Source organism: Eimeria tenella, genomic scaffold (genome assembly GCF_000499545.2).
Source record: "Eimeria tenella Houghton genomic scaffold, Eth_scaff2, whole genome shotgun sequence".
Taxonomy (NCBI): Eukaryota; Apicomplexa; class Conoidasida; order Eucoccidiorida; family Eimeriidae; genus Eimeria; species Eimeria tenella.
In genome coordinates this window covers 553,956-567,161 of record NW_013541843.1, presented here as the reverse complement: position 1 = coordinate 567,161, position 13,206 = coordinate 553,956, and the positions used below count along the sequence as shown (strand labels likewise).

The 13,206-nt window shown below is 52.6% G+C and overlaps 2 protein-coding genes across 2 annotated transcripts; one reads left to right on the top strand and one right to left on the bottom strand.

Moving 5' to 3' along the window:
• Nucleotides 1-2,405: 2,405 nt before the first annotated feature.
• Nucleotides 2,406-8,276, top strand: ETH_00029245 (uncharacterized protein; the record flags this gene model as incomplete). The annotated part of the gene is made up of 2 exons (XM_013374291.1): nucleotides 2,406-5,402; nucleotides 5,751-8,276. The coding sequence occupies 2 exons, from the start codon at nucleotides 2,406-2,408 to the stop codon at nucleotides 8,274-8,276; spliced, it is 5,523 nt and encodes a 1,840-aa protein (XP_013229745.1).
• Nucleotides 8,277-11,528: 3,252 nt separating this feature from the next.
• On the bottom strand, nucleotides 11,529-12,415 carry ETH_00029240 (uncharacterized protein; the record flags this gene model as incomplete). The annotated part of the gene is made up of 2 exons (XM_013374290.1): nucleotides 11,529-12,197; nucleotides 12,329-12,415. 2 exons carry the CDS (start codon nucleotides 12,413-12,415, stop codon nucleotides 11,529-11,531), a joined length of 756 nt encoding a protein of 251 aa, XP_013229744.1.
• Nucleotides 12,416-13,206: the final 791 nt, after the last annotated feature.

Sequence of the window (13,206 nt, the reverse complement as noted above, 5' to 3'; positions counted from 1 at the left end):
AGAGGCTCTTCGTTGCAGAAGGGAGCTGCTTCAGGCTAGGCAAAGCTATGGTACTTGCTGCTTATTCTCCGTTTTATCTCAAGAAAGATGATATTCTCTCACCTTATTTGCGCTGCACTGTTACTATATTCTTCATAGTAGTGGCTAGGAATTAAAGTTAGCCTTACCGTAGCTCCTGTAGAGCGTTGAGGCAGTCTACGAACGCTACTATATTTGGATGCAGGGTCTGATTCCATGGTGTCGTATTCTAAGGAATTTTTCATTTGCAAAGGTACTTAGTGGGTGGACTCACATGAAGCTCGTCACCAGGAACAACAACCTGCGGTGGTTGTGACGTTTAGCAGTGGCTAGAGCCTCTTATAGTTATATACCCTATGTGGGTAAAAAGCCCTATCGACACCGTCTTACAGGCATACTATGAAATTAAGAAATACGCCAGTGAAGAGGCCGCGTCAGAGTAGCAAAATGAATCTGATTCATGGGCGAACGACGGCCAGTCAACGCATTAGAGGGGTTGACTCAAGGCACAGTGCCGCATGTCTTCAGAATATCAGTGAGCAACTAGTTCTGACAGCAGAATCGAAACGGCGGCTCTGAAAGTGGTGAGTGTGGAAGGGAGGTAAAACCGTGCTCAGTATCAAACTAAAGGAACACAAATTGCTTAGGAAGGATTATTCGCGTGAGATTGATGCTTGGGATAACGGCAGAGTTCTTGTGCCCCCTTCAGGACATTATCGCACTGAGAGTGTTGCCGTTTTTCCTCCGGCAACCTGCCCAGGCGCATCTAGCACTGGCAGTAGATTTCCACACTTCCCTCATACTCTAGCAGCTCCCAAGCCGAATTTGTGCTGTACCCACTCTCGCTCAAGTGATTCCCTGAAGCACAATTCTCCTTTGCTAGTCCTTATCAAACAGAATTACACATAGGCATCGCCAATATTTTCACTAGTGTTCGCTTGCCTCACGAGGAACATGACCCTGAGAAGCAAGGTCCTACACCAAACTTTTAACCGCCAACGATCGAACCTGAGAGCCATCCGGAGCCATCCGCCCTCAAACATAAGGAGTGAGCACTACGGGTCAAAAATGTTCCCATTTGCACTTACCCGTTGACCAGACTATACACAGTTGGATGAGATTAAGAGTCAGTAAATGGACGCAGTGCGCTGAACCAATGCATTGAACGCAAGTAAGCAGTTGCTGAATGCCATCGCCCATAAATGCACGTAACAAGCCATAAAAACTGCCGTTTCTACATCTCCCTTGAGATGCAAAGGAATAAATTAGGTATAAAATGCAAAAGAAACTAATTTTAAAGTTAAAGTGATTGAATTATCCGGCTGTCTCGCTTGTAGGACGTGTCGGCGTAGCGTCAGGCTCAGAAAAACCTGAAGCCCTATACATTTACCCCTTCTGGTTTGAGCTAGACATGAGCCATGAATTTCGTTGAGCCAAAATGCGTCTTATGCAAAACAACGGTGTTCGGAGGGCCGCGTGAATTCCAATAGTTGCACTAGCGGCGTGGCTCCTTACAGCAGTCTGTAAACAAATTAACGCGAGGGGGCCCCACCAGAGGAACCTCTCCACTAGCCGGTGACGCTACCGCTGCAAAGTGAATTTTGCGAGGTACGCATTGTTGTTGGAGAAAGCTTTTAGCTCGATGGTCTCCATCAATTCTTCAGGGATGCGTTCATTAGGTCACTTTGTTTGCGTAATCAATGGTAGACAGGGCCAGTGACCGCTACGGCCGCATCCATTCTCAGCGCGTCGACGAAATATCGCTGTGCCTGTTAGGTTTTTTACTCCTGATACTTTGTGCTACAACCACTGTAGCGGCCACCCTCGCCAAGTTCAGGCTCACACGCCCGTCGGACTGCTGTAATACTTTCCTATACTATATATTTTTGCCGCCGCCCGTCTGCGCTGAGCACGGTGGTTTAGAAGGCGAATCAAAGACCAGCAGAGCGCGCAGGGGCCTACATTTCCCCGGCACGGCTGTGGTGGAGTTTTGGAGGCTCCAAGCCGCTGCTAGGCGCGTCGTGCTTCGACAAAACCACACCTGCAACAATACAGGACCGGGGAGGGGATCAGGCTGCATCTGTGCCTGAACTAGCACTGAGTGCGGCAAAATTCTTCCAGCGAGAGGCTTCGAGCGGCGATGGAGTAGTGCTTTCATATATACACTGGCTCCAACACCGACGACATTCATGCGGCATGCATTCTCCGGAGTGACGTGACTGCGGCATTAGTGTTTGTGCGTGGCTTTATCGACTAGCCGAACGATTCCATACCTTAGCGCAGACCAAGTGGCAGCCAGGCAAGGTTCGGGTGTGCGTCCAGCGTGTTCCCGTTAGGTCCGCTGCCCTTCTCTGTGCTTTTTGGCTTATTGCTCCTCCTCGGGCGGAATGTCCGTGCGGTATGACTTGAGAGGTGACGCATCAAGAGAGCCTTTGCGCGGTGGATGCAGTGTACAGGTAGCTGGGAGTAACGCTGTAGACACATCGGGAGAGCACTTGCCTCGCGGCAACACCAACGCTTCCCCTTCTGAGTCCCTGCGCTACCATGGGGTTTCTCGGGGCAGTCGCTCTTGTTTGGAGCAGTTTCTGCACTTGGCACCAGTGCGTTGCATTGAGACAGTAGCTCGGTTTCTCGACGTGGCTTCTTTCGTGGGCCTTCTGACCCTCAACTCTTCCCTACTGCGTCTTTGTGACTCCCCTGCACTGCTTCCCTGCTGGACACACTTTGCCCTCGTGCAGCGTATTCTTAGGCACGGGGAGAATGTGCTACTGCCTAGATTGTCGCCCAACTCCCTGCCACAGCTCATCAGCAAGGGCGATGGCGGGGTGGCAGGGGGTGAAGCAAAGAAGGGACTGAGAGACGATGAGGGAGAATTAGTGAGCCCTTGCCAGACCTTCAACAGGAGGCTGCCGCGTGTAACGAGGCCGGATTTGATGCGAATAGGAAGCCTCAATTCAAACTGGCGCAGCAAAAGTTTTGAGACGGAGGAGCGGCATGTTATCCCATCTGCAGAGGCTCTTGACAAGGCTTACGTCTTGGCCACACCCCCGCTCGAGTCCTCATTCAGCGACCATTCTGTCGCTCCTGACGCCCCGCTCAGCCTGCAGGCCTGTCCCGCTGTGGGGCTACCGGCGGGATTGCAGCCCCCGGGGGCTCGGACATTTTTGGAGGGGTCACCCTTATTTGCTGTCTTCCCTAGTGGTCGCATCTTTGTGGTTCACGCAGCTACCAGTAGAGGAGGGTCAAAAGGCCGCTGTATGGAGGTCAAACTGCCAGTGTTGCCAGCGAAGATACCTAGAGAGCCTGACCCCCTTATCAAGTTCGGGGGCTTCGCTCCCAAGGGTTGGTTGCTAGGCGACGACGAGTTCACACATACCCAGCCCCTGGCGCCAGCTTCTGCCCCTGGATCACATGCTTCAGGTCCCCGCATTTCGCAGTCGCAACGGAAAAGGCAGCTGCGGCTGCAGAGGCAGCAGCAGTGCCACCGTCTGCATGTGAGCTGGGTTCACATTGCCCCTCACCCTCTCTATCCCTGCCCAGGAGAAAACACCTACGATGAGGGCCTACAAAGAGCGACCCCGCTAGAGGGCTCCTCCTGCGTGCTCCCTGCAGCGCTGCCGCCTCAATACTTCACAAGCGGGTCCCCTTCGCAGCTCCCAAGCGCCAGCCAAACGGAAGCGCGCAATATAGCGACTAAAGGCCTGGGACACTGTCCACAGGTTAGGCTGCTATCTCTTTGCCTCCCTGCGATAGAGGTTGAGGCGTTGCCACCGGCGGGTCCGGCACGACGGAGTTGCAGGCGCACCTTGGAGCATACTCAAGGCGATGATACGCCAGCAGGAACAGCACCATCATCAGTAGCTGGATCTGCAGAGCAGCAAGAGCCAGAAAGGATAGCCACAAAAACTTTCGAGGCCTCCGCTACCGGCTGCAAGGAGCCAGAAGCAGAAAAGACGACGAAAATTGTATCCTGTTTAGCAAGCCCGTCGACTTTTTCTGCTACTGTGCGCAATCGTGCTGTTGACACAGAAAGCCCTGTACGTGAGTCTTTTTCATCATTCCCTGCCGTGCCGTGTGAGCGTCCCGTGGGTTTCTCCGTCCCACAGCGCGTGTGGCCAGTGGCTCTGTGCTCTTACTCTGCCAAGGGGTCACGCTTTCAGACTCACTTTATTGTATGCTGCGCACTACGGGATGAAGAGACGCTGAAGTCTGCACGCTGCCGGTTATGGTATAAGGAAAAGGGACAGAAGTCCAACCGGCGCGGCAGCACTGGTTGTGGTGAGCCGCTCGGAGACATGCAAAACAGGGAAGAGGAGGAGGAGCAGCAGCAAGCTGCTGTGACGCGCGCAGGATCGTCCTCTTGCCAACCTGGGGGCTCTCAGCAGAGACAGCACACAGACTTCGGGGCCCCTAGAAGTAGTGCCCAAGACGCGAAAGCCATCAGCTTCTCGCTCCAAAAGCATCCTCAAGCTACTTTCGTGGGACTGGTAGCTGTAGGCACTTCAGAAGGAAGAATTCTTTGCACTCCTCCACCCCGGTGCCTCATCCGCCGCTGCTACTGCGGCGGGGATTGTCTGAACGGTATCACGGGAGAGGCTTCAAACAGCAGGGACGGCGGTAGCCCCTGTGTCGTCCAAGGTGCGCAGGCAACTACAAAGGACGCAGCGGACATAGGTGCTATGAACAGCTTCGCTTTGCCGCAGCCACAGAAACCGGAAACACATGCAGAAAGTGGTCTACACATTAGCAGCTACAGCGTTACTAGTAGTGTTAACGGTTGCATATCCTGCCCAACAGTAACTGCAGCGCGAGCAGGTCGAGGAGTGCCGTTTGTTGATGTGGGTAGTTTTGGAGATGGGGGTGGCGCGGTGGACTATGTTGAGCTAGTTAGGGGAACCCCCTGGGCTCCGCGTGCAGAACTGACTGATCAGCCCCAGCTCCTAGTCCCTACACAGCAGAGGGACTTCTCATGGCACTGGACGAGACCTCCCACTTCCTCATCGGAGGAGCGGGAAAACGGGAGCCAGGGATCCTCAGGTCCGCCTGGCGACACAGCTGCAGGCGGCGCTACGTGCGGAGGCGTGGAAGCTGAAGCATTATGGCTGTTTGCATGCAGCAATGCAACAGGGATTAAGATATTTAGATTTGTGTGGAGTATGCAGCATGGTGGGGCGGGAGACGCCAGCCCCGGTAGGGAAGTTTTGGCCCAATCGGGAGCCCCAATAGCGAGAAACTCCTGCAGAGGGCTGCAGGAGCTCATGGGGGAGTGGAAGTGCGTATTGACCATTCGTGGGCATTGCCAGATCATGTCGCTAGACCTAAACAGTGGCATTCTCGCTGTTTGCACCCCGAGGGACTCGAGGGTTTGTTTTATTTGTTTCAAGGTAAAACTACTTACCTGAGTATTTCTTTCCCTATTTCTCGAGCTGTCTCATCTTCAACACTGCGGTTTCTGGATATTTTATCGCCTCAAGTGAACAGTTATTACCAACCCTATTAAAGTGGTGGCACTGTTTCGCAGACTGACTGAAGCATGCGTACATTTGTGAGCATGTGTTCTATTTGTTCCGTTGTATATTTCAGCACGCCAATGTGCAAAATTATTTATAAAAGATAGTGGGATCATGAAGGTTGTGAGTACTGTATTTGTCATCATGCGTGCGTATTACCTGGCCATTACTAGCTCGTAACTGCTTACTACGCGTCGGTTGTTTTGTTTTGTGCTGTTGCAGCACCTATTGCCTGCCCACATATACGTTGCACCCACGAAGGACAGCCCTGTGGTGTCTGCGGAGGACCTGGCGAAGTTCGGTCGCTTTGGCCTTCCGCGGCCTCAATACGTGCCTTTAGGAGGCTATCTGCCGGTGCAGCAGCGCCAGTTTGCGGCGTCGTTGCAATCGCCCCGAGAGTGCTCACGCCTGGAGCTGCTGGTGGCAAGAAGGCCCTCCTTCCTCCAGCCCCTGGGAGGCCGTCGATGGGTGGTCGTTGACGGATCAGTCATTAGGGTTGTGCAAATTAAAGTCAAAGACCTCACCATACAGCGGAGAACCAGTAGCGCTGCGCATCTGGAGCAGCTCCATGCAACGCTTATGGGCTCTTCGTTGGATCAGCTGCGGCAGCTGCGCCGTCCTGCCATCGAGGAATCAAAGCTCCCGTGGCTGCTGCTTGCCCATCCTGCGCCGGACCTGCAGACAATGCGACTTTGCGTCTTCTCTCACCCGCGCACAATATACCAATGTGCGTTTGACGGCATTCGGCGGCTGGTAACGGTGGACCTACAGGAGGTGCTGATGGTGTGGGACCTGCAGCGGTACACGAAACTGTTCGGAGTTGATCTGATGGCCAGCGGCTCCAGACACAGCGGAACCCTTTCAGACAGCCAGGAAGATGACGAATACACAGTCAACGGGGAGCACATGGGACTCGCCAACGACGAAGTGGGCAGCGATCAAGAGCATGGAGCAATTGGGCGAAGCAACTCAAGAAGAGGAGACCACGGGGCACCCAGCAACGGTGATGTGGGGCCCTGCAGCGCCAGAGTAGCGCGGAAGGCCAGTAAGCTAAGCCTGAAAAAGCAGTTCGGGAGCGGGTGGATGCAGAAGCAGGTCCTGGCTCACTGCAAAACCAAAGTAGAGCTACCGCATGCGCCCTCTCTTGGCTCTTCACGGCAGTGCACTACCAATATGGAGGCTTGTCGCGGCCGCGCTAGCCGTCAGCTGGGAGAGAGAGTTGTCGTAGGAGGTGTCTGGTTTAATGCAACCACCCTTGAGCCAGCCGTGCAGTTGCAGTTACTCTATGACACACAGAAGGAAGTAGCTGGAAGCTCAAGGATTGCCGAAGGTAGCTTAGAGACCATTACAACTTCGCAGCAGCAACAACAGCGGCAGACTGCTGTTGACGGCAGCGGAAGCTTACTGCAGGCCGCAGAATTCAAACCTGTAGTGGATAGCAGCAACTGGGGGACCACCTCAGGGCTTAATGCAGACACAATGAACCCTTCCTGTGATATGAGTAAAGGGCGGCAGGGACAGTCTATGGGGTTGCCTGCTGTGGATGAGGAGCAGCCGCTTGATCCGGAACTGTCGGCAGCTGTGGCTGTCTGCTATGCAGACGACTTTCCGCCTCTCAGCACCCCCTTCCCCCCGAAGACGGATAAGGCCTTTGCGAAGAGAGACCGCGCCTCCCCTAATGCACAGGGGACGACAACCTGTTCGAGCTCTTCGCCGGCAGCTGCTCCTCAGTCAGTTTGTTCATCACCTGCCCCTGCAGAGTACAGCGAAGTGCAGGTTATTTCTGCTCATGGGAATCGAGGGGACCACTTGGCATCACTAGGCCACTGCGAGGAATCTCGCGGCAAAGCGTCTCCGCCTAAAGTACTGCTGTCGCAGGTTCCAGCAGATCTCGAAACAAGAAGGAGTACAAGTGCAGCTGCTGATGGTATAAAACCCAGCTTTGCAGCTGTGGTTGCTGCCGGCAACTCTTCGTCTGAGGCTACCTGCCAGCGCACAGGCTGGGCCTCGGGACCCACAGATCTTTCCTTCCTCATTAGCTTGGTTGGCGAGGAAGGAGCGCGGGCTCTGCATGACTCTGCTGCGGCAATTGGTATGACTGCAGAGGAGCTCTACGTACAGCAGATGGAACAATGGGAGCAATTGCAACAGAGAAGCAGCAGGAATGCGCATGCAGAAGCCTCCAGTAGCGTCGAACCCACGAATTTGGTGGTTGAGGGACAGAATACTGAGGACAGCTATGTCGGCGACACGCTACCTGGAGCTTATCCAGCGACGGTTTCTTCCCCACACTTGTGTGATGGCACAGCACACCAGAGGGAACAGCAGTCGCCTGCAGCGCTCCCCTCAGCACCCTGTCCCGTCTCTGATGTCGAGTCTTCAAAGGCATCCAAGGTGTCGGGCTCGCCAGCTGTCGCTGCTTTGGTGGGTTCGCCGCAGGGTTGGTCTTTGGATAGATTTGAGCAGTCGCTAAGTCCATCGCCTTGCTCACATCCGCTGGCAGGGCAAACGGTTCACGGCTTAGGGCCTCACTCTGAGAGTCGAATGGTAGGGCTTCTCGGCAGACAGCGTTGCATTGCTCGCTTGGGTCCCAACGCCCAGCGACGACATGTGACGGCAGTGTGCGTCAGCGAGACCTGTTTGGCTCTATTGTTCAAGAACTTGAAGACTTGGCAGATATGGACGTTCGGTCCCACGGGCTCTCTGGCTCAACCGGCAGCTGAGACAGCTACAGGGTCGACACTGTAGCTGAAGCAAAGACCATTTGCGCGTGTGACTCATCGTCAAGCTAAACTTTTTGGAGATAAACGCTTCATGAACAGATACCAGGGTTCCGGTGGAAGCCGGAGCCTGCCTTCTATTGGCTCCACTTGATGTTGTTGTCGGGCGCGGACTTGATGATTTCAGGTTTGCCTGCCTGTGTATTTCCATCTCGTTGCCGTTTGCCTTCCCTCTATAGGTGCTGCGTTTGAATGACTTGCACGGGCAGTGCGCTACGCTCTACACAAGCTACGAGCGCTTCAGTAGCAGCAAAACAGATGCCAGTTGTATTATCTACGTACCTGCGGGCATGGCATGGATGGGCTATCTTCGCCGAGTGTTCAGGCAAATCCGCCACGTAGGTTTTTTGTAGCATCATAGTATGCTGCCAAATGCGTGGATCAAGTCGAAAGAAGCTTCACACTGCGTGAAGCCATTCGGTTGTGTGTTAACACTCCGTCGACTGTTGTTTACCTTCGACAATTTTTTAACTTGTTACATTTGTGTTCGTGTAGAAAGTGCTCATATGGTGACTCCTCTAAGTTTAGTCGTCTCAGTCATACATTTACTTTGGCATAAAGGGAGCCATCACCATTGATTTGACAGAAACTGTTGACTTACAACAATCGTGTCGGGCTTCTTCGGCTTTTTGTTGAACTGTGTCCTCCTGGTTGAACTGGAGGCACCCTTCACGCTTCCACGTTTCTTCTAAGCGCCACAGGACACTGCCAACTTGTCTTCATCGTTAGCTTTTCAAAGTTTCCCGTGGCGTCATCTAGAGATTCCTTTGAAGCGAAACAATCTTGCGGCAAACGTATCAGTTGACAAGAGGTGGGGGTGGCGAGGGGGGACGCGTGTACTTCTGGGCCGGCTAGTAAACTCTACGGATCTTTGCTAAGAGAACCAAGGGTAAGTGCATGGGGCAAATGCGCAGCACTACAATGCTGCGCAGAAATAACATTGGAAGGTCGTAGTATTTAGCGTTATATGAGTATAGCGTGGTTAGAAGCATGGATCATGTGGCAGACCAAGCTTACAGTACGCTTCAGCTGGGCCACGGCCCAGGGTTGGCAGGGACGCAATAGGTGCAGCCAGCAGTGGCGCACACGGAGAGGGGAAGGTCTCCTTGGAGGAACGAGGAGGAACAACAACGTTTTTCATTACGGCCTTATTCAGTTTTTTGTCGTATAGATGAAAGCGTGCACCCACGGGAACAGCTGGGAGTACTGTATATGGGCCTAGCCCACTACATTCGGGTCCTCTTCTCGGAAAGCTGTAGTTCCGCACATACTAACGTGAAGAAATTAACTCCACGGAGCCCTCGGGTCTTTGGTTCCACACGCATCAAACCTCATTAGTTATGCACCTACCGAACGGACGAGCAATAAATGGACGGAGAGCACTGGAGTATTCAGCGCACGAGAATTCAGTCAGGGGGCAGACGGCGGCTCCTGCACAGTAACCGTCTAGCCGAAGAGGCCAGCAGCAAACAGGGGGGTCTTGGGGAGAGAAATGGGGCCCTGCTGCAGTTGATTGTATTTAAAAGGAAACGAGGAAACAGGAATCCGGAGTGGGGACCAGCATGGAAAGAAACAGCTGCTGCTGGGTCAAAGGGGCAGCGCTGCCGCCGGTACTGCTGCTGTTACTTCTGCTACTGCTGCTACAGCTAATGTGGTATATCCGTTGAGTAGTCACCTAAGCTATAGGAGGTCTCACGAGTGCCTTCAACAATATGGGGTGAAGGCAGTCCGGCTGCTGCTGCTGCTCAAACTGCTGCTGCTGCTGCTGTTTCGCCTCAATCTCCGGACTAAGGCTTGAGCATACCTTATATATTTCCCCTCAAAAGCCAGGCAGTAATGCCGGCATAGCGCATAAGCAAAATTAAGGGAATCTCCTGCGTCGAGCCGGAGGCGGCGAATCTACGGGAGATCGTGCTGCAAATGAATTTGAAAAGATAGGCATCCACGGTCTTGCAGGCAACCATACATGAAAAGGAAGGTCACGTGCGGACCCAAGAGAGAGAGGGAAAAAGAATTGTCACTGGACCGCCGGGGACGCGAGCTAGAGCGGCATATATAAGGCTATTTGCTGATTCCTTGGGTCTTTCTGAGGGAAACTCGAGCGGAACTGAGATGAGCAGCGGCATCGAGAAGGGGATGAGTTCTTGTTGGGGGCTTAGTCTGATTCACTGCATGGCATCATAGCCCTCCGTTAACTATGGTGCGCGGAGTTGGAGTCGTTTCGCGCATGAGCCTCCTCATGCGCGTTCCGAGACCCATGCGCGCAGCGGCTCTCAACTACAACACGTTACCACTTAAGGTCATCACTTATTATGCCTCTTACTAAAGTGGAACTAAGTTGCACCTCTGATATCTCTGATATGACATAAAACATCTCAATTCCTCTCATCAACATCTATCAGTGACACCCAGAGTCCTTTTCTCTGTTACGTGGCTTCCACCGGGGTCACCACTGATTCCCCTCAAGATTTACATTAAAACGACTAGAGGTCTGAATTTTCACTTCACTTGTGGTGGCACACTTTGTGGAAAGCTCGTCACTAGGCAGCGAGCTTTCATATGCGATACTCAAAGCCTGCAATGCCGCGTTGTGACGATCGCAAATTCATGCGGATGCTCCATAGTTGTGCTGCGCATTTTTTTCTTCTAGCAAAAAATCATCCCTCCTCGTAAAATGTATAATCATTAGGAGCCAGTGGTTTGCAACAACAGGGATAATGACGAATGCTGCGGCGCCACCGACCGACTTCGCATGCTTCCATTGGGATCGTCCCAAACAAAACTTGGTGAGCACCAAAGTCCGCAGTTTTAGTCTCCAGTTGGAGTACACGAAGTACCGTGTAGGACAACACCTTTCATAGGACACAAGAAATAAGACCCATTATGCTGCTTGCAACTGTCAGCAGCCCTATGGATGCCCTGCGGACACTAGGCTTGTGACTCTCCATCTAAAAGTTAAATGAGCATCCACAAGCCAGTAAGTCAGGAACAACATGCGCAGACAGAAAGGCGGTGTGGGAGTGAAGGCACATTTCTTCTCTCTCGGAATAAGCCACATGAAAAGCCGCGCGCACACCCTGGTATGCTACGCTACTCAAGCACACAATTACCAGGTTCCCGAATTGAAACCTGAGATAAAGCACCTATTATAAATTCGAGAATGCCGCAAACTCATAATCCACGAAATCCACGCAGCAAGCAATAACCCAAGTGTAATCAACTAGTCGTCTTCCTCTGGTAACGCCAGCAACCTCACATAAGCTGCCACACCCCCCTCTCTTGCCCTGCGTTTGCTGCGACCCACATGAAATTTTTCACTGGCGTTCTTATCGCTTGGCATAGACTTCATGTCGTTGCTCTCGCCGATTGCTTCTAGAGCCTTATCCTCCGCTGCTTCATCTCCTGGCACTGAAGAGATTGCAATGTCAGCAGTATCTGATGGCACTGCAATCCTGCTTTTTCTCTTCTTCTGGCGTGTGTGGCCGTTTTCTTCATTAGCAGTGCAAACGGCGGACCTGTCTAAACAACCGCAACACTTGTATCCCCACTTGTCCTCTTGCTTAGAATAGAATGAGCCAAAAACGGAAGTATGGCCAAGCGTCAGAATATCCTCATCATATAATGTACTCTTTGCCGGCTGCTTCAGCCGCTGCTGAGCCTCTTGTTGCTTGCGATGAAGAGCCTGCAGCCGCGCTGCCTCTCTTGCCTTTTGTCGTAGCTCCTCTGCCGGCGATACTGCTTCCTCCTTCTTCTGCAGCTGCTGCGCAGCTTTGGCCTCGCCTCTCAAGGCCCGTCGCAGCTCTTCAATTTTAACTTCCTCGCGGCGACGTTCTTCAAGCTCTCTTTCTTTCTTCTGTTCCTCTTTGAGCTTCTGCTCAGCCAGCCATACCTGAAACCGGAAGTCAGCAAGACCAGCCAAACTCTAAGCCTAAGTGTAAAAACGCAAATCTCAGCGAGTAAGCCTACTCAGTTTTATAAGGCTGGAGACGCCTCGATGCACAAGCAAGGCCTCAAACGCACCTTCTCCTGGTTTTGGTAGTTCCCCGGGTGGAATGGCTTGTGGTTGATGAAGGCCGCAGATTTCTTCCCGATATTACCAATCCACATTCTCTAAATGGCCATAAGAATATACTCAGATGGTAGCATGAATGCTCCTTGTTTGCAGTACACGGCGCGCACCCGCCTTCCAGTCGTGCGAGGGCCTGATGTGCCCTGTCCTTATTCCGCCACGAGACCTTGAACCTCAACCGGATTCATTCTCAGATAGTTCGTATTAGTGCTACGCTGCTGTTGGTGCAAGGAGCAGAAGAGCACTCTTGGTGACACCTTGTTGACACATTGATGACGTGATGCGCCAAGATCGCGTTGGTTGCTACGATGTACTACCAGTTCAGTAAAAGCAAAGCTAACATAACGCAAAAAGGACAAAATTGTTCCATATCGCTCCCATTTGTTTGTATTGAGTGCGTAGGGCCACTGTGGCGCAGGAAACAGTTGCTGGGGCTGCGAGGAATTGCATGCTCAGCGCAACAAAAGAAGATGTTCATCGTGGATCTATTTGTTTTGGAAATCCCCCATCCGCCACATGTCGTTTTTTGCAATTTTCATGGCTCTTGGTTAAGGAATGAACGCCCGCTTTGCAATTAAGGTGGTGGTGCATCGTTGCAACAGTAAAACCGGACGCTCTTTATCTTCGGCACACTTGCATGCGTCCAATGAAATGCTTCGAATGCCCGCTCATTCCAACAGCATTGTCAACAAGTATGGAGATTTATCGGTACTCATGTGACGCTACGGGTAGATTTTTTGGTACTTGAGGCCAGGCCCCGCTGGATACTACGCAGGAGTTAATCCTGCGCAGTATGGTGTCGCTGCCTCGAGTGGAACCGCAAATTTTT